This window comes from Halichoerus grypus, chromosome 12 (genome assembly GCF_964656455.1).
Source record: "Halichoerus grypus chromosome 12, mHalGry1.hap1.1, whole genome shotgun sequence".
Lineage (NCBI taxonomy): Eukaryota > Metazoa > Chordata > Mammalia > Carnivora > Phocidae > Halichoerus > Halichoerus grypus.
Window position 1 is genome coordinate 93,877,703 of NC_135723.1, and position 21,333 is coordinate 93,899,035.

A 21,333-nucleotide genomic window follows, 5' to 3' on the forward strand; every position below is an offset into this window, starting at 1 on the left:
GTATGATTGGCCAAGTCTCTGAACCAGTGATGGCCTGAGTGCCAAAGCCCAACTTTCCTGCGGAAGGTTACTACAGATACCGTGTTCCTCTGCTTCCCGGCCGTAAGGGGCAGGGAAAGGAAAAACAAAACTCCCCAAAGCCCCCTGATGATGCGGTTCTGAGGTCAAGACTGAACGTGAGGAACTAAAATTCACCTTCAAAGCCCGGGGACAGGCCCCTGGAGCCAGCAGCAGGGGCGAGGCTTAGCGGGGACGGAGCAGGGCCCTGAACCGGCCCCCAGCCTGAGCCACCAGCTCCCCCAGCCTGAGCACCGGGCCCCCCAGCCTGAGCCACCAGCTCCCCCAGCCTGAGCACCGGGCCCCCCAGCCTGAGCCACCAGCTCCCCCAGCCTGAGCACCGGGCCCCCCAGCCTGAGCCACCAGCTCCCCCAGCCTGAGCCACCTGTTCCCCCAGCCTGAGCACCGGGCCCCCCAGCCTGAGCCACCTGCTCCCCCAGCCTTAGCACCGGGCCCCCCAGCCTGAGCCACCAGCTCCCCCAGCCTGAGCACCGGGCCCCCCAGCCTGAGCCGGCGCAGGGCATGTGCACACAGCAGAGGTGGGGCTCAGGAGCTGGGGCAGGCCTGGGGAGGTTCCACGGCCAACAAGGCTGGGAGAGAGGGGTGATGGGGACATGGAAGCTGTAGGCACCCATACCGCCATAGCCCCCCATCATCCTTGGTGGTTTTTTTTTGGTTGGGGGGTGGGATATACACGGAGCACGATTCGAATGTCACGGGTTTGCGGTACTACGTAAACATACAAGCCACATTCAGAAAAGGCACGCACTGCCTGGACTTTTTAGCTGTACCCGCAGGGCTCTCAGGTTCGGCAAAGGCTCCTCGGGCCCAAAGAGCTCTCAATGCTCAGAAATTTCAGATGCAGTGGAACGTCTCAGACCCTGACGACACTGCGGGCTCTTTGCTCAATTCCAAACACTGTCACACGTCAACGCCACGGGAGGACTGGAAAGTACACCCCATCAGAACCAAAGCACCGCCCTTCCGTGGAAATGTCAACGTGACGTTTTCGACCTCCACGGCAGGCACGGTCCTAGCTGCGAGGGCCCTTCCTCGCCGGCGCCAGGACCCGGGGGAGGAAGACGAGCAGGGAGCTGGCAGGACGGTCTGTTCCAAGCACGGTTCCGTCCTCCTCGCGGAGGGCTGGTTCACACAGCCGCTCGGCAGCGAGACAAGTGCCGTGAGGCATGCAGACCATGGCTCCTGCCCGACCACCACCACATCGGGGGCAAAGAGCTCTCACTGGGTTCAAAAGGTAAAATTTCTGGGGCGCCTGGGTGGCTCAGATGGTTAAGCATCTGCCTTCGGCTCGGGTCACGATCCCAGCGTCCTGGGATCGAGTCCCGCATCGGGCTCCCTGCTCGGTGGGGAGCCTGCTTCTCCCTCTGCCGCTGCCTCTCTCTCTCCCTGACTCTCATGAATAAATAAAACAAACAAAAAATTAAAAAAAAAAAAAAGTTAAAATTTCTGACTATCCCGTAATACTGAATGCGAGGAACGGCTTTATTTGAACGAGGCGACGGAGGAGAAGCCCCTGAGCCTGAAGGACAGAGGCGTCTATGCAGCGGACATCTGCAGGGAACCCTCAATGGAAAGACACATGAGGACTCCCGTTTTCTCTGAACTTCCCTGCTTCTCTCCTTAACGCCTCTGGGGGGTCCCCCGATGGCACCTCAGGGCTCACGGTGGACTCCATACGGAGCCCAGCTCTCAGTGCACCTGGCAGCAATAAAGGACATCCCTGGGCTGCCGAGGGTGACGGGGGAGGGGTCGAGGCCCAAAGCGGTTGGCGCTGCGGGATCCTCAGGGAAACCTCACAAGTGCCACCCGGGCTGACTTACAGCACAAAGAGGTCCTCCTCACAAGGGTTGTACTCTTCTTCCACCTCCTGGGAGTACAGCAGCATCTGCCTGTGGGGAGGGAGGCCACCTTCACGCTCTGCTGCCGCTACAGGGCCCCCGACATCGGCCAGGTCATCGGTCAGGCCCCTGCATGGGCCACCCCCCGACTCCCCGGAAGAGCAGCCCCAACCCCCGGCCCCAAAGCCTGGAGAGACGGACGACGGGAAAGGAACAAATGGGGCTTGGAGTCCAACCCCTGGGGTCCAGGGCCAGTGCTGGCCCCGTGTGGTCTCAGGCAAGTGGCGATCTTTCTTAAATGCCCAATGAACAGGGATGATGGTGATGCTATTATTTATTTCGCCACTGATACCACATGAGACCACTCGTGTCACGAATTACTGAGAATTACGTGAGATAAGGAATAAGCACGTGGGCAATACTGTGCTCACTGGGTGCTCCTTAAAGGCTGGTGCTCTCCCTTGGGCCGCCCAGGTTCCAGAGCCCGTCAGAAAGAAGTCACCGCCCACGTACGTGCCACCGCTATGCCCCACGGGGCGGGGGTGGACAGGACGGGCTTCACGGACTGACCCCCGCCGGGGCCCTCTGTCGGGCTGCGTGCCGGCCTCGGCCGCGCCCCCCACCGCCCGCGGGCCCCGGGGAGGCTCCCGCTACCTCTGCTCGTTGAGCCGCCGGTACTTCTCGCGGTCAGCACTGTTGATCTTCAGCAGGGGCTGCAGGTGGTCGTGGTGTGTCTTCACGTTCTGGTTATCCACATAGACATCGTACAGCTCCCGCTTCTCCTCGAAAATCTTCTCTGTGGTGCCTGGGACATCCAAGTTCAGGGTCTGGCAAGCTGGAGGCCGTCACCGAAAGGCACCCGCCCGACCCCACCAAGGAAACGAGGGGCAGGAGCGCTGCGTCTGCGAGGAGGAGGAGGGCCCCTGGGGAGCCGGAAGGCCAGAGCCCGGCTTCCAGCGGGGCTGTCGTGGGGATTCGGGGCAAGGACGTGCGGGCAGGACGCGGGGAGGGCCCCGTACTCACAGGCCACATAGGACACCTCTACCTCCAGGCTCTCGATGTCAGCCACGTTCACGTAGAAGAAGGGCTTGGACTCAGGAATGGTGCCCCCGATGCCCGGCAGGGAGACGTTGGCCAGACAGCAGCAGCAATACACTGTGGGACAGGGGGCGGGAGGGAGGAAGAGGAGGGGAGGGAGGAAGAGTGTGCCCCTCCTCCCCGGCAGCCTGCTGGCCACCCCTCCAAGCAGGCAGCCTCCAAGGACGCTGGGGAGGCTTCGCCCCGTGCCGTCCTAGAGCCTGAGTCACCACGGGGCTCTGGCCTTCTGAGGGGATGGGGCAGGGCCACGAGCCTTTCGGGTCCCACAGCAGAACCCGATCTCCAGGGACACCAACGACGCCTTACCACAGCCAACAGACGGTTTCCAGTCTTCACCTCACGAGGTCTTGCTTAGGATCTGGCGCTGGTGACCTTCCCCTTCCTCACAGCTCCTGCCTGGGGTAAGCCCCGCATCTCCCGGTTCCCTCCCTTCTTCCGACCGCCCCCGCTCAGTCACGTCTGCCGTCCCGCTGTAGGACTTCACCTCGAGTGCCTGCATCACCTCCCCTCACTCGCGCTCTCCCGGAGGGACGCCATCCAGCCCGCGGTCACCGGCACTCTACATGCCACTCTCAAATCTTCATCTCCAGCCTGCCTTTCCCCCAAGGTCCTGACCCAACCGCACTGGTGCCTGGTGTCTACCTCGCATACAAAGCCAATGCTATCACTCCACCCCTTCTACTCCTCTAGGACCCCCAGCTGGTGGCCCCACCATCCTGGTCATCCTAGACCCTGCCTCCATTCCCTCACACACATCAGAATCGTACAACCCAAATCACACACCACCGTCTGCCAGGTTTACCTCCGCACTGTATCAGAATCTATCTTCTCTCACATCTACTCTCTCTCACCGGACTACACATGTGTCCCCCAACCCACCTTCTGCTCCGCCGCCAGAGCCCACATTCTAGAACACAAGTCCAACCCCGGCATTCCCAGGCTGAAAACCTGGGACCCTCTTGGGACAGCCCAAACTCTTCTGAACTTGGTCAACAATGCAAAGACTCAAGCAGTTGCTACCCCAGGACACCTGGGAAAGAAAACCCAGCTGTGGCTTCTAGTTACCTCTGTAGCATACGACACCCACGGGAGGGGGAGAGAATATCAAAATGCGCTTTCGAAGTAAGGCAAATTTCCACAGGATGATGATCTGTTCTCCAAAGAACTTGATGAACTGAGACATGCAGCCAGCTGGGTGTGTGATCTGAAAAAAATAAAGGAGAGGAAGAGATGAGCCTGTTCAAAATGTGAAAAACGATTCAGTACAGCTGTGTGCTAAACAACCCCCCCACCCAGCCCACAAACTCCAGACAACAACCAACAGAGGCACTAAGGGACGGTTCCTTCTACACAAAATGGTATTGTTCACTTTAAAGTCTCACTTTTAAATGAGATTTCAATACTCCAAAAACTCCCCTGATACAATAAATGAAGTCTGAGTTTCGGGATCATTAAGTACTTTGCTCAGTAGAGAGGGGCGCACAAGAAACAACGCTGAACGTGCTTTTGAAAAGTCAGAAAGAAAAGTTTCTGAAATAACAGTACGCCCTCAACGAGAACAGTCAACTCAAAACCATTACCGGGCCCTGGAAGGGGTGCAGTGATGAGCTCCCCAAGCGTACGGGGACTGCTACCGTGGCAAGTGAGTATCTGCGCAGGTTACAGGCAGGAGGACCTCGCGGGCCCCCTTGCCCAATAACCGCTGCACGTGGGGTCCAGCCTCTTCCTTCCTGCCAAGTGCAAGGAGCCTGTTGCCCCCTCAGGAGCCCTGAGCCGGGAAGACTCCAGGAGCTCTGACCCCGGAAAAGCTGAATTCCAACCCCAGCTCTGCCATTTACTAGTGGGCGGCCTTGGGGAAGTTATAGCCAACGCTCCCTGTTCTCTCCTGATCTGTGAAATGGGGAGACCATCCTGCGCCTCACATGGCTCTCAGGACCACCTGAGGAAAAACACATGCAATGCTCAGCGCGCAGGTGCTGATGAAACAGGAAGTCTTCAAGCTCTGCTCCTCAGGAGCGCTTTGGAAGGTCACTTCCGAGCTCAAGTGTCCGAAGCAACAGCGCTCACCACCCACTGGGGGCGCTGGTGAGAGCACCTCCGAGGAGCTGCGCCCACAGGGAGGCCGGGGCTGGGCTTGTGGCTGGGAGCCCTGGCGACCGGCAGCATGAGCCTCCCTTTCCAGGGTGGGCGATGTCCCCGCACCTGTGCCTTTCACTTGCGCTCCCCCGCCCCCCCGCCCCGCGCCCACTGGCAGAGAGGCTGCCCTCCTCTGAGGGTCCCTGTCCCACCCCTGTGCCTACTCCTCTCCCAGATCTCCGGGAGGAGAGGCACTGAACCACCATGTCTGGTCAGATTCCTCCAACCCCAATCTTTCACAAAAGTACTAAGGCAACGAGACAGGAACGGGAGCCCAGGCCCTGCGGGCCCCTCCCAGCCTCCCCTCTGGTGATCCTCAAGCCCTGAGGACATTCTTCTACTGCATGAAGGCCTGCCAGTGTTTTGCCCACATGTGTCCTGGGCCCTAGGATCCCAGAATAAGCGATCAATCCTTAATTCTGGTCTTATTTATTCATCCATTCAAGGAAGCACGGATACACTCGGACAAGAAAGATTTCTCACATGCTAACTTTGCACCAAACACTGTGCTAAGCAGGCTCGGTCCAACAATGAACTCTGGAAAGGCCCAGCCCTTGCCCCTCATATAGTAGAGAGACTACTGGGAGAAGCAGGTGCACAAGCGATCCAATCCCAGCCTGAGAGCTGATGGGAGGCGGCAGGGGCTGCAGGAACACACAGGAGGTACCTGACCCAATTCTTGGAGAGACACGGAAGACTTCCTGGAGGCAGCGTGTCTCAGCTTGAACATGAAGGAGAAACTGGACCGACGGTGTTCTTGGTAGAGGGACCAGCATGTGCAAAGGACGGTGTTCTTGGTAGAGGGACCAGCATGTGCAAAGGCCCGGAGACTAGAGACAACACGTCACTTCCTGAGAACTGCCAGTAACTGAGGCGCTGGGCCGGGACTGTGCCAGGGCAACGCGGGAAGGGGTTATACTGAGGGACATTTCTCCTGCTGTCACCTAAATCTATTTCCCGGGTCTGGGCCTCATTCTGCTGTAGCTTTTATAGGAAACTCTTTTCCTGACTTATGCAGCTCCCGCCTTCACGTTTTTCCCTCCGACCTTCCAGGGGACATACTCCAGGCTCTCTCCACTCCCTAACCGTGGCCAGCAACCCTTGGGCTCTCTCTCCATCCCTTGCCTCCCCTCTATCCCGAATCCCTGCCCAGGGACTCCATCTGCTCCCTGGGGCTCAGTCCCTATTCTCTGTCCCACTTCCCCACTTCCCAAAGCGGGGCATCTACCAGGAACTGCCGGAGCCCTCAGAGAGGCCTCAAGCCTTCCTTCCTCCCTTGCCAGTGATTTTTGACTCTGCAACCATTTCAGATCTGACCCCGAATTTAAAAACTTAAACTTTTCTTCACGTGTGTGTGTGCTCTGTAAAAATTCACTGAACTATATATATGGATTTTTTTAAACTTGTGGCTACAAAATATTATGTTTCAAGAGAAAGCTTCTATAGACATTTCTTTATATGTACATATATGTGATATTCCATAAATGACCAGTGGAATCATATATATATATACCGTTGTTTCAAGTGCTGTCATTTTCCTCCTGGTCCTTTCCTTTTTCACACATATATGCATCATCCCTCCATATCTTATCTCATCCCCAGGTAATATATGTATTAGTAACCTCGTATACACCCAAGCATTGTCCCATGCAGATGTATGCGTGTGTGTATTTATACCTACCCCTGAGGCTGTGATTATTTTGCAAAAGTACAAGATCATATCACATACAGTTTTCTGCACTTTGCTGTTCTCACACAAACATACTTCCTGGTAGACCTTCCACGTCAGTTGACGTATGTTCTAATTCATTATTTATACTGGCTATATAATATATGGGGCATTCTCATTTTCTACCACTCTATACAATGCTGACTTAAACATTCTTATATAGACATCATTATATTCTGGTGGTTTATAAATAGAGGGCAGATCCTAAGGAGTGGGATTGCTAAAGCAAAGGGTACATGCATTTTTAATAAGTACTAACAAATTGTTTTGTAAAAAGGTCATTCACATTTCCATCTGCAACCTATCACAAAGTACCCTTTCCCCTGCATCACCTAGAATTTGACATGTATGTTAATGAGCTGCCCTCAAGGGATCAAAAGCAGAAGGCAATTTTACGTTCTCTCCCCTCTGTCCTTCCTTCGTGGCCTGTTGGGGATTGGAATCCGGGGACACCCAGGTCAGATGCTGGTCATCTCCCTGTGGGTTTGAGATAGCCCAGAAGCAATTTGAGAAGGAAAAAATGGGTCAGAGTTAGGAGTGGCAAGGAAAAGATCCAGGGTTCAGTCAATACTGACCCAGAATCGCCTTAATGACCCTCTGACCATTTCTTAATTATTGCCTCTCAGGGCATGCCATGGTGCGGGGAAATCTTTAAGCAACGTTCCCTGGACTCCCATGGCAGCTGGCTTCCTGTTATATTCCTCCCCTGGGATGCAATGACTGGCGACTGGAAGGCAGAAGGAAGGGAGAAGGAGCTCTCTTCAGTTTCTTACTCCTGCTGGTATTTCGCCAGCAGCAGAGGACATCTCTGATTCTAGCCTCCAGCTTCTCCCAGCAGCTCCAGCTGAGCCACGCCCCTCAGCGGGTCCAGCATCAGCAGGTGCACAGTGCCTAAGACACCTGAGCACAGGCTGTGTAGGGCCCCTCCTCAAGCCCCTGTAGTTTTGATAATGTCATCCCTCCCTCTGTTATCCCAGCCCTGGGAGGGTGCATTCATAGGCAGCCTCTAAGAGGGCCCTCAATGATCCCCACCTCTTGGTATTTACAGCCTTATGTAATCCCCTCTCCCGAGTAACTTGCTTTAACCAACAGAAGATGGCAACATTGCAGGGCTGTCATGTCCAGTTAGGTTACAGAGGATTTTGATTTCCATCTTGCTAGGAGCTTTTTTCACTTGCTGACTTTGATGAAGCAAGCCACCATGTTGGAGAGACCCATCTGGCCACGGACTGAGGACAACAAAGAGGCAGCGGTACTGAAGGCCTTAGTCCACTAGCCCTCAAGGAAACCAATCCTCCAACCACTGCATGAGCTCGGAAGTGGATACTTCCCCAATCGGGCCTTCAGACGAGACCCCAGACCTGGCTGATACCTTGACTATGGTCTCATGGGGGACCATGAAGCAGAGGACCCAGCCAAAACATGCCTAAATTCCTGGCTCATAGAAACTGTGAGATAATAAATATGTACTATTTTTGGGAGCCTGGGTGGCTCAGTTGGTTAAGCGACTGCCTTCGGCTCAGGTCATGATCCTGGAGTCCCGGGATCGAGTCCCGCATCAGGCTCCCTGCTCAGCAGGGAGTCTGCTTCTCCCTCTGATCCTCCCCCATCTCATGCTCTCTCTCTCTGTCTCATTCTCTCTCTCAAATAAATAAATAAAATCTTAAAAAATAAAAAAATAAAAAAAAATAAAGTTTAAAAAAAAAATATGTACTATTTTAAACCATTAATTTTGGGGTACTTTGTAATGCAGCAATAGATAACTAATAGAAGGTGGGAGTTGTCTATAATTATAAATATCTAGATTCCCTTGTTCCCTTTTGGCTCCTTCAGTCTTCTAATGCCTAGATTATGGATTCCCTGTAAATTAAAGTATCTTAGAATATCTAACATAGTTTGTGTTTTCCTGGCAAGACCCTAACTGGTACTTATTGGGTTCAAATTCCATAGTCAAGTATTTAAGGTTCTCTACAATTTGATTCCAACCTATTTTTCCAATCATTTCTCTCCTGGTCAGTTGACATAGAAATTCAATCCCAGTCAAACTATAGGCAGACCTCATTTTACTGCACTTCACTTCATGGGGCTTCGCAGATGCTGCATTTTTTGTAAACTGAAAGTCTGCGGCAACCTTGCATCACGCAAGTCTACTGGTGCCATTTTCCCAACGACAGTTGCTCACATCGCATCTCTGTGTCACATTTTAGTAATTCTTACAATATTTCAAAATTTTCATTATTATTGGGGCACCTGGGTGGCACAGTCGGTTAAGCGCCCGACTCTTGGCTTCAGCTCGGGTCATGATCTCAGGGTCGTGAGATCAAGCCCCATGTCAGGCTCCGCACTCGGCGCAGAGTCTGCTTGAGATTCCTTCTCCCTCGACCCCTCCCACTCATGCTCCCTAAAATAAATAAATAAATCTTTAAAAAATGTTTTCATTATTTCATTAAATAATTTCAATAAATATATTTATTATTTCATGCTCATACTCATCTCTGTACCCTCCCAACACCTCACGCTTGTGAACTGTAAATGAACACATTCTAGCACACAGGCAAAGGACTTCAGAACAAATACGTAATAAAGTAGTATCAGGAATATGGAAACTATGAAATATTACATCTATTCATTACATTCTTCATCTTTCATCTTTTCAGTTCAAGGGTCTGGTTTTAAAATATCTAAGCCAGTAACCGAATCAAGTCCACCTTCTCCCTGCTAGGAACCCACCATGACGGGCCTCTCATCCCACATGGCTTTGCACCATGCTCGCAGCAGCGCCTAGAAAGCACATCGTTGCCTTGTGTTTTACAAGAATCCAAATGCTTAGGTCAGAAACCTATCCAAACCAGACTTTGGGCATAAGCCCAAAACATAAATTCCTAATTAATTAAAAAAATAAATAAACCACCACCACTGTAGCACACTCGAGCCCAGGGCCATGTGAGCACACGGCTAGCCCTACCTTCATCTCGGGATACATGTATCGGTGGATGGAAGGCAGCCAGTAGACGGGGGGCAGGCTGCCGCCTCTCCCCGGACCGGCATGGAGCACCCCTTTCTTGTCCTCGTAGAATGCAGCCAGATGGGAGTAATGTCCCGGTGTCTCCAGCTGGTGTCTGCAAACACGCACACGCACAGTGAGAATAGCTCCGGCCCAGCTCTGCCTCTCACTGCCCTCACCCCAAGGCCTAGAACGCTTAGGAACCAACTGATAAACTGAAGAGACCCCCATTTTGAGGTTGCCTAGGATGCCTACTTTGGTGTTCCAGAAGATCCTCACGGAAAGCTCAAATGTGGGGTCTGATACTCCCTGACGCCATCGAACACATCCTCCTCCTTGTGGGAAACTCACAGAAGGAACACACTCTGACTAACGTCTATCGTTCTAGAGTAAGGTGTGCTCAAGGGTGTGCCCCTTCCCGGAGAACGCTGGGACAGGGACAGCTTGCAAGACCCCAAATCCCCTGCTTAAAGCTGCTCGCTGTTGAGAAACCATGCTTGTTTGCTTTGTTAAAGGAGACTCAGAGGAAGTTTACCCCTCAGTGTCTTAAGGGAAAACAATTATTACTGGATGTCACCAGGCCTTATACTTTCGGTATCAAGTAATAAAGTAATAAAAATTCAGAATCTCTTATTTTTCTTACTGGGCCTGCAGAGACTGGGCTGTGGGGAGCCCTGTCAACTGTCCCCAAAACCAAGAAGGCCACACGGAATCCCTGGACCATTTGGACAGTGGAGAATCCTGCCTTCAAGTCAAGCACAGGAGCGTTGTGGGTACTCTGTGGCGCCATGCTGAATGGAGATGCTATGGGTTGAATTGTCCCCCTCCACTCTCCTCCAGAAAAAAGATCTGCTGGAGTCCTAACTCTCAGTACCTAAGAATGTGACCCTCTCTGGACACAGAGTCTTTACAGAGATAATCAAGTTAAAGTGAAGTCACTGGGGTGGATCCTAATCCAATAGGACCGATGACCTTATCAAAAGGGGGAAATCTGGACACACTGAGATACACACAAGGAGAACGCCACGTGAAGATAAAGGCAGAGGTTGAGAGTGATGCATCTATGAGCCAAGGAAAACCAAAGGTCGCCAGCAAACCACCAGAAGCCAGGAGAGAGGCAAGGAGCAGATTCTCCCTCGTGGCCGCAGAAGGAACCAACCTCCCGACGCCTTGACGTCAGACTTCCCGCCCCCAGAATGCTGACAGGATTTCTGTCGCTTTAAATCCCCCAGTTTGGGGTACTCTGTTATGACAGCCTTAGGAAACAAATATAGGGAGGAATACACAGCATTAGAATCTTTTTAGTCTTATTTTCTTGGTGCCCTACAAGTGCCATCATATTGCAACAATCAAGAATCCAAATCATGTCCAGATCATGGTTGACCATGGAGTGACCATGACCGCAACAGGCAAGCGCCCCAATCCGTCGTTGTTGGCCTTCCCCAAACTCGGACATAAACTGCTCAGAGTCAAGATTCTCATAGTCCAGCCGGGAGCCAGCTGCCTCCGAACTGTCTCTTCTCCAGAGTGACTCCCAGCTCCCGATGTCACGTTGATGCCGCCACTCCACACGGTGACATCTCTAGCAAGTTACCGAACTGTTCAAAATCCGCCCTTTCCCCCACCTTGCCTTCAAAGAGAGATACTAGTCCCACGGCAGGATCCTTTTGAGGGGCAAATGAAATGAAGTAGAAAGAACGCTCACACAGTTCGTGCCCCATTTCGGTCACTCACAAACGTGAGGCTTCTTCCTCCCCAGCAATCCTGCAGCGTCTAGCCGGGTGCACGGTGAGGGCCCAAAACACGGGGTAAAGGGGGGAGATTCAGGCCAAGCCCCTGGAAGAGATCTTAGGGCAAATTCACATTTAAAAGAGAAAAAAAAAGTCAACATCAAGTATATTTTAGAAACTTATTACTCAGGTAAGTTCCTCTGGGGTGGGGGAGAGGCTCTCTAATTCGGGGGTTCCTATACGTTCCGTTTTAAGCTTTGCACAAGAAGGCAGTCACATGATGTAATAATAAATGCCTATGAGGTGGGGGCTTATAATCCTTTCTTTGACTCTTACTCGCGTGCTCCACGGGAAACCATGGTGGCTCAGCTGTGTTTAATTCTGAGACAATGGCAGATTTCAGATGCTCTTCAAGGATGTGTGTCCAACTGATGAAAATTTGCTTAATACAAAATAACGCAAAGATGATTAAGTTCAAAGGTGTTTTCAACTAGGATGTAATTTCCCTAAAGGAACAGTGAGAATCAGTTTACCGTATTTTCAAAACTGTTTTCTGCACTAAAGGGGGCTGTATCAAGGGTAATTTCTGTGATACTCTCATTTTCTAGGTTGTTGACTGGATGCTCAATTGTCTTTTCTTTTTGACTACCTTATAAAGCTATACTTGAACCGAGTTTCTTTTTTTTTTTTTTTTAAGATTTTATTCATTTATTTGACACACAGAGAGAGAGAACACAAGCAGGGGGAGCAGGAAAGGGAGAAGCAGGCTTCCTGCTGAGCAGGGAGCCCGAAGCGGGGCTCGATCCCAGGACCCTGAGATCATGACTTGAGCTGAAGGCAGACGCTTAACTGACTGAGCCACCCAGGCGCCCCTTGAACCGAGTTTCTAAAGAAAAGCTCACTAAGTCAGAGAACCTTAGACAAAAAGCTATGTCCTCTGACAGTCTGAGATATCACTGACAGATGGCACAGAACAAGGCAGTAATATGGAAGACAAAATACGAGCACGGACATAAATATAAACTGGCAGTTCCGGATCAGTGTTAAACAACTGTTGTGTGAGATTTTGCAATAAACAACACTGATGAGCAAGCCATAATACCAAGATAACCCAAAAGGTATTGAAGCAAGGCTGAGAGCTGGAAGGTGTGTTGAGCTTCAAAGACGTGCAAAAGGGGACCTTCTGGGCGATCTTGTCTAGAAGGATGCCTAGACAAGGAAGTGCCACACTGAACACAGGCCAAGCCATTTATGGAAAGTGTCTAAGAGACACGACATCGTAAAAACTAGAGAATGACATGCACAATATATACTACTGATCTGAAGCCTCAGGCAGGCTTCTGGGCCAGATCGAGGGTTCCCCTGCAGGACCAGAGACACTGGGGCTCTCCTTAAGCCCAAGCCCCTTCACAGGTAGCACATAAGCTTACGTGACCATGCAGATGCCCACTGCAGCTAACCCTGCCTTCCCCTACACGCCCAGCAAGAAGGTATCCAACGTCAGAGTCGGAGACGCGTCTGTACGACAGTTACCCTTCATCACTCCGTGTATTCGCTCCTGCTCTGAACCTGTTTGTCCTCTGGCTTTGCAAGTACAGAAAAACAGGCATTCCCTTTTACTGCTGGTGGACGTACAAAATGGTACCACCTTTCCGAAGGGTCACTTGCAATTTGTATCAAATTGTACACCGCATGTACTTTCTGACCCGGTGACTCCAGTTCTAGGAGTGTGGCCCAAACGACTACATCTGGATATGAACAATCATTTACCTACAGTGATGCTCATGTTTACAGGGGCGAAATACAAGAAACAACCCAAAAGGGGCGCCTGGGTGACTCAATCGGTTAAGCATCTGCCTTTGGTTCAGGTCATGATCCCAGGGTCCTGGGATCGAGCCCTGCATTGGGCTCCCTACTCAGTGCGGAGTCTGCTTCTCCCTCTCCTCTCCGCTTGTGTCCTCTCTCGCTATCTCTATTGCTATTTCTGTCTCTCTCAAATAAATAAAATCTTTAAAAAAGAAAAAAAGAAACAACCTAAAAGCTCAATAGCAGTGATACAGTTAAGTAAATCATGATACATCTATACGCTGAAATGCTCTGGAACCACCATGATGTTGAGAACTATTATGCATGATATTCATGGAAAGATTAACATACCAACTCAGACATTTTAGATGCTGAGTGACCTTGACATTCTTTTTTAAAAATTGTGTATGTATATATTTATACATGGGAAAAAGACTGGAAAATTATAAATGTTAATAGCAGATATGTCCGGCTGGTGGGATCATGTTCTCTTTACTTTCTTGAACTTTTGTCTTTTTTTTCAGTCTTCTACAATAATTATATGATAATTTTATATTTAGTCTTTTAAACTTTTCACTACAGAAAATTTTAAACTTATACAAAAAGTAGAAAAAAGAATCTTAAGCCCCATTACCCATCAATTAGCTTCAACAATGATCAATATTTTATCAATATGGTTACATCTACACCCTATTCCCCCACTGACAGTCTTCTTCCTGGAATATTTTTTTTTTTAAAGATTTTATTTATTTATTTGACAGAGAGAGAGACAGCAAGAGAGGGAACACAAGCAGGGGGAGTGGGAGAGGGAGAAGCAGGCTTCCCGCGGAGCAGGGAGCCCGATGCGGGGCTCCATCCCAGGACCCTGGAATCATGACCTGAGCTGAAGGCAGATGCTTAACGACTGAGCCACCCAGGCTCCCCTTCCTGGAATATTTTAAAGCAAATCCCTTATCACAACATTTTACCCATAAACACCTTGGTATACCTCTCTAATGGATAAAGTCTATTTAAAAAAGAGCATAAACACCACGCCCTTATCTCACCTAACAAAATTAATAATGAAGCCCGGATACAAATTAATACCCAGGCCACATTCGAATGATACCAACTGTCCCCAAAATGTTTTACAGTTGGCTGTCTGAATCATGATCTAAGCATGGTCCAGAGATCTCGTAACGTGTTCTAAGTCCTTTTTATTCCATAACACTCCCTCCTTCTTTTTCTACTTTTTTAAAATGATAAGGTAGTTCTCCAATGCCTTCTGATTAATAAGAACTAGTCACAGAAAGGACTAACTAGATATTGAAGCTAAGAGTTGTGGAGGAAATCTAGTAAATAAGTTTGGGGTATGAGAAGTAAGAATGAATAGAAAACACAGATACAGTGTTTTCAGAAATCAAGTCTAGTCACGGCTGCAGTCAAACATGGCCCCGACCTGGGCTCACCTCACACGCGCCTCTCCCCCTCAGAGCCTCACGCAAGTCCCTCCTCCCGTGTCACCTCGAGCCCTCTGTAATCACTAAGCTGGAAAACCTTCCTAGTGTGACTCCAAATCTAGGAGCCATGAAAAAATAAATGACTTCAATGAAGAAAAACATCTGTGTGACAAAAGGTAATGTGAAAAGATGAATGACAGGGGCGCCTGGGTGGCTCAGTCAGTTGAGCATCTGACTCTAGATTTCAGCTCAGGTCATGATCTCAGGGTGGTGGGACTGAGCCCCGCATTGGGCTCTGTGCTCAGCGCTGAGCCTGCTTGGGATTCTCTCTCCCTCTCTTTCTGCCCCTCCCCCCAATCACTCTCTCTCTCTAATAAATAAAATCTTAAAAAAAAAAAAAAGATGGATGACAAAGTGGAAAAATATTTTCAATTTATTCCACAAAGAACAAATCTCCCTACTACACAAAGAACTCCTAGAAATTCATAAAATAACCAAAGGAAAAAAAAAAGAAGAAAGAAAACTGCAGCAAAGGTTAGAAACAGTTCACAGAAGAGGAAAAACAAGTGGCTCAAATATAAAGGTGCTCAATCTCACTCATTAGAAAAATGCAAATTAAACCTCTACTCATGTACCATGTTTTACCCTTCAGAACGCCCAAACTCTCAAAGTTTTATTTTGTGTTGGCAATGTTGGGAGGAAATAGATTTGACAAGAGCTATTACAATTACAAATGCCTCTTCCTTTTGAACACCAATTTCATTTCTAGAAATTTAATGTACACATACTCTGTTCATATGCGAAATGATACTTGCGCACAGGTATTCAGTGCAGCATTATCTGTAACAGCAAAAGACTGGAAATGACCAAATGTCCATCAATAAAAAAGACTCGCTAAACAAAGTGTGGTTCTGTATAGGGCACATACACAACATACACAGATGTGAGAAATGATAAACTCTCTGTACTGATACAAGAATAGATCTCCTAGATATCTTGTTCATTGAAAATGGCAAGGTGCATGCACACCAACATGGATAACCTGATACTCTTTCCATGAAAGGGGGGGCGGATAAAGAATATACATTTGTGTTTGCATATACACACACATTTTGGAAATTGACAGTAATTACCGAGATTATTGGATGGATATGGGAACTGGGCCTTTTATTTTTTTTTTAAGGTTTTATTTATTTGAAAGAGAGAGCACGAGCAGGGGGAGGAGCAGAGGGAGAGAGGGCGAAGTAGGCTCCCCGCTGAGCAGGGAGCCCGACTCAGGGCTCCATCCCAGGACTGAGAGATCATGACCCGAGCTGAAGGCAGATGCTTAACCCACTGAGCCACCCAGGTGGCCTGGACTTTTCACGTTATGCCAGTGGTAGAGTCTGCCTCTCTCTTCTTCCCTGAGTAACAGATCTTTCTGATTGTAGCTCGTCACACAGTCACCTCGTTAAGGACCACAAACAGCAGACCTTCTTGCCGCCAGGCGTGGCTACGAATGAAGAACTGGCCAATCGCACGTAAGGAGAAGGGATGTGTTTAACTTGGGGCATGCCTGTGTTTTTCCTTTGCCTGCAGGCCGCAAGTACATGACCTGGTAACGGTGGGTCGGCTTCTACCATGCGGACAAGGACAATACTCTAGGAGACAGGAGCATTCAAGACAGAAACACTTGGGTCCCAGGACGACCCAGCAGAACAGAGACATCTACCCCCCCGGACAATTTGTCCCCCCCTCCCCCTGGGACTGTTGTGCTAGAAAAGCCGTACGTCTGTCTCCTTTGAGTTACTGTATCTTGGGTCTCTTTGTTGTCGCAGCTAAAGCAGAAGACGGTACCTAGAAATGAGTTACCCCGTATCCGAAAAGCATTGTGGCCTTTGGCTCAGCAGCTGGCAAGGGAAGGGGGTGAGAAGAGGTGTTCCAGCCCAGAAAGCTGGGAGCCCTTTTTACACTGTTGCCAAAACTTGTTGGAACTGCAGTAACTTGGAAGACAGGCCCTGTGTCACCCGAACTTGTAACTTCAGGGGAAACAAATAAAATGTTGATTGCTCCTGATTTTCAGGGAGCCACTACAAGAGGAAGATGCAAACAGGCAAGAACTGGCCGGTTTGCAAGCCGAAATGGAAGGGAATGCAGCCGAAGGGCAGTGTGTTCTGAGTTCTGCAATATAAATTCAGACTCCAACTGTTTGGGGATCCCAAAGGACTGGGGAAGCCAACTGCTTTTGTACCCCAAAAGCAGGAGGTAAGAATTTCTCTCAAAGCTTCTATGAAAGTCTCCAGTTAAGAGTGGAGTCACGGGAGTCGCGCCCATTTGCAAAGATCAGATTTAGGGTGCAGCCTCGGGGTGGTTGCCATTAAAATGAGGAAAAGATGGATAGGCCAAAAACAGACACCAGTAACTAGTCTGTAGTCCAGTGATTTAAAAACTAAGACCCAAAAGAAATCTTTGGCAGTGGATACTTTTATCTGGAACTGACTGGAAGCAAACAGACCAGAAGCCTATTTAGTTTCTGAGGGACCTGTATTGTCACACAGAAATCCTGGATTTTAGACTAGAAGCATTAAATGGATGAGCCTCTATGAGGTCTCTCTTGGAATTGGAGGAATGTTCTCTAATGTGGGAAGAAGAGTGCACATGGATATCTGAATAGTCAGAGGGGGCAAACTGAAGCAGGGGCTGCTAATTTTGCCCCCACATCCATCTGTCCCTTTTTCGTTTGTAACAGAACCACCCGATTTTTAACCGATCACAGGATCACCAACCTAGAGACTACTTCTTCCAGTCTCCTTTGCTGTCAGGTGTCTCTCTGTGATGGAGAACTTAAAAATGGTATGTGAGAAGTGATGATACAACTGCAGGGGCTCTCCCCCTTCCCTCTGCACTAGATGCAAACAGTAGTGGTGAGCAGCTTTGAACACTGGAGAACATCTTAGAATACAAACTTCACTCTTAGGATATGGTAGAACAATCCAAGTGAAGAAGTGTGGGTCCCTAAACAATTGTAGGGAACAGCAGGCTTCCCACCTTGAGCATTGCCCACCAGCAGACTATTACATCAGAAAGAATCTTCTATCTTATTTGAACCATTGTATTTTGGGGCCTCTGTTACTGCCATTTAGCTAGGACCCTAACTAATATAACGCCACCTTATAATTTTTAACATTTGAGCCATGAGAAAATATTGTCTACTTGGGAAAATTATTTTTTTTTTCCAAAAGGAATAATTTTTTTAAAAGTGTCAGGATCCCAATAAAAATGTTTTTTTAACTCCATAATCTTACTTTTGAGACACAAAGCTGAGGCAATATTTCAAAAACAGAAAAAGAGATCTATATGAAAGTGTTCTCTGCAGTTCCAGAGTGCAGAGGACAATTAAAAAAAAAAAAATTAGAAACATGCTAAATGCTCAACCACAGGGAACAATCAAGAAAACTTATGGGACAACTCTAGCATTATAGAGGTATTAAAATAATCATCAACATGATAAATGCGGCAGGCGAGGCAGAGAAAACATGTATAACCAGTGCATGAAAGAAACAAACGGAATGGGAAAGTTGAATATTTTCTTAAGGTGGAACGGTTCCTGAAATTAAAAATAAAAGACATATCTCTAGATCAAAAGGGACAAACTATCCCTGGAAAGAAAGTTCAGACACTTCACGAGTAAAGAATCTACAGGGATCTAGAAATCAGAGACTTCTCCAGACAATCAGTATCAGAAGACAGCAAAGCAATACTTACAGCATCCCGAAAGGAAGAAGGAAAGATTCCAGAACCTTCTACCTGCCCAGAGGAAAGGTGACAGACATGTGATTAAGGTGCAAGACCTCAGGGAAGGCAGCACCCACGATCCTTTCATGGGGGACAGAATAAAGCACTTGATGGCAAAACCCAACCAGCCAAGAAACAAATGCAATCAAGAGCTGGGGAACACAGTAAGCCACAGCCAAGCCGTGGCCGTGGCGGTACACATGGAACCGAGACCAAAGAACGGTGGGAAGTAGGATTATAGAACTAAATACAGAATAGGTCTCACCATATGTAAGAACTGAGATGTGAACTCGGGCAGAGGAGCTGAGAGGCGGTAGATAAGATGGCCGACTATGTCCACAACTGAAACACTGAAAACCACCAGTGACGCTTATGCTGAGAATATATATGTTATTTCTCAATAAAAGTAAGAATGACACCCTATCTTTGTGGTTTTCATAATCTTTTTCCTTAACTTTGAAGGAATATTTCAAGAAATAATGTATCTTATTGTAAAAAAATAAAATTCACTTGAAGTTTGACCATTCCTTCAGTTTCATTATTCTTTTCCTCTGATCTCTATAAGGAAGATTGAATTCAACGTATTTCAAACTAGCCTGCTATGTGATAAAGTTAAATCCTCATAAAGCATTAATCCTATTTTTGTAAAACTATTTCTATTTTAGAATGGCATTCACTGAATATTCACAATGGATAGCTTGGTGTTGAAATTCAGGAGGATTTTTAAAAAAAACTCATTTATACTTTTATATACACTTTACATAATAAACTTTTTTTCCCACAAACAAATTTCATGTTCTTTCAAAGATGACCAAGACAGTTATATAAGAAAATTAAAATGATAAATTTTAAAAGGGTATAAAAATGTATGCAAGAGCATGCTGCCAAGTATATGTATTTTTTAAAAGTATACACACATGTATATCAGAAAAGAGGCAAAATGTGCCATAATTTTAATAATGCTTCAGGGATTAGGGATAGATTTCTCTGTCAAAATCTGAAATGAAATTAGAGTAATAAAAAAAATGTATAAAATCATGAATAGTTTTGCTGCTTCGGTCAAAAATTCCTTTCCAATTACAAGTAGTAATAAAAGCCCCAAATAATAAAGGGTTAGGCTTAAGAAGAGTTTAGAGTCTGTTTGCCTACCTGGGGCAAGGAGGTATTTCCTGCGGCTTAGGGTAAACAAAGATCATGTAACTGTCAACAGATTACGTCATTAAACAAAACTGATGACAGCATTAACACAAGCGAAGACAAACCCACCCTGCTTTCCCTGCATGTGCAGAATCTTTAGGACAGAGAGGCCACCCCCTGAGGCGTGAAATGCGGCCACGGAGGTTCGTGGAAGACCATCTGCCCTGCTAGCACACAGACTTCATCTCAGAGAGCTCCTCCCCACCCCCCCACTCCCCCCGGCTGGCACATCCCCATGGCCTCCCCGCACACGAATGCAAGCCACGTACCGAACCTGGTTCTCCAGGAAGTGCATGTACCGGTAAAGCAGGGTGTAGGACGGAGACAGGATGCCCACAGACTTCATTCGGGCGCCGCGCTCCAGCTCGCTCTCCACAGGCATGTTGGCGAAGCAGGCCAGGCCGAAGAAGGGCCCCTTTCGGAAATAGCTAGAACAGATCCAACGCGTAGCGCGGCTCACAATCACAGAGAGAGAAATTTTGTTCGGCTTTGTTTTTTTAATTTGAGATGCAGTCCCGAGGAAAACTAGTAACGGTGTCCAGGGCCTGAAGATGGATTTTTAGAACCACAGGGGAACACTGGTCCAGGCCACTCAACCCCACAGACGAGACAACCGAGGCACAAGGAGATTATGGGATGTGCCGAGGGTCAGCCCACGGGACCCAGGACCTGACCTTGGCAAGGCTGCTGCTTTGACCATGCACATATCCCTTCTCCTCTCCTGCAACACAAGCCATGAGAGGGAACCAACACAAAGATTTCTCTTCAGACCCGTCTGGAATGGTACTGTTTTAGGAGCGTAAACCACGTTGGTTTCTTCCCTCACTTCCTGAGTCCCTGATACTTTTAATAGGGCGAGGACCAGAGCTGTCACTTTATTCCTTCCCCTTTCCCACACTTGTCCTGGTGGCAGCCCAGCGAGAAGATTCAAGCTACCTCGTTCGGCCCTACCCTGATGTTCTAGCCGTCTGTCCTCACGTGGATCTTAATTACACAGCACTATAAACCGGCCTTACTAAAAGCTGGAATTTCAAGTTTTGGCACAAAAATGTCTTAAGGTAACCCAAACTGAACTGAAAGTCCATTCTTTCAATAAAGCCAAACCTTAAGCGAGGTCTAGTATTTTCCTAAAAGGGAGAGAACCTCTGATAGTTCTTAACTTTTAGGGGTCATGAAACCCATTGAGAACCTAATGAAAGCTGGGGACCTCCTTGCTAGAAAACAGATATAAACACAAAACTACATGTATATTTCCTGGGCATTTCCACACACCTTTGGAAGCTTCCCTGAGGAGAGCCCTTACACTCTAGGTAAAGTATGAGAGAAGAGGAAATGATACAGAGAAGATTCACATTCTGAAATACTTACATGAAGTCAGACTGAATTTTATGGGACCCACTGGCCATAGACTTGAACTCAACACCTTCAAGGTCAATATCTTGAGGTAGGCACCATTCCACCATGTTCCCTGTGGGGGGGAAGGGAGGAATCTAAGTTAAAAGAA

At 48.4% G+C, this 21,333-nt stretch overlaps 1 protein-coding gene and 1 long non-coding RNA gene across 7 annotated transcripts in view; both read right to left on the reverse strand.

Annotated features, from left to right (window-relative positions):
- DENND11 (DENN domain containing 11) overlaps positions 1-21,333 on the reverse strand; it is a 43,855-nt gene that overhangs the window by 6,258 nt on the left and 16,264 nt on the right. For all 6 annotated transcript variants that reach the window (XR_013442902.1, XM_036111348.2, XM_036111347.2 and 3 more), the window contains exons 2-8: positions 21,198-21,297; positions 20,099-20,257; positions 9,845-9,998; positions 4,080-4,218; positions 2,940-3,071; positions 2,571-2,721; positions 1,899-1,967 (exon numbers count right to left, since the gene is read on the reverse strand). Coding sequence is in view for 5 of the 6 variants with exons in the window: in XM_036111347.2 (XP_035967240.1) it covers positions 1,899-1,967; positions 2,571-2,721; positions 2,940-3,071; positions 4,080-4,218; positions 9,845-9,998; positions 20,099-20,257; positions 21,198-21,297 (904 nt within the window). In the remaining variant the exon portion in view is untranslated. The remainder of the gene's footprint in view (positions 1-1,898; positions 1,968-2,570; positions 2,722-2,939; positions 3,072-4,079; positions 4,219-9,844; positions 9,999-20,098; positions 20,258-21,197; positions 21,298-21,333) is intronic.
- On the reverse strand, positions 15,737-18,955 carry LOC144379682 (uncharacterized). The gene is made up of 3 exons (XR_013443017.1): positions 18,898-18,955; positions 18,603-18,644; positions 15,737-16,498 (listed from the first exon to the last, which is right to left on the reverse strand). It is a non-coding gene; the product is annotated as an uncharacterized LOC144379682 (long non-coding RNA).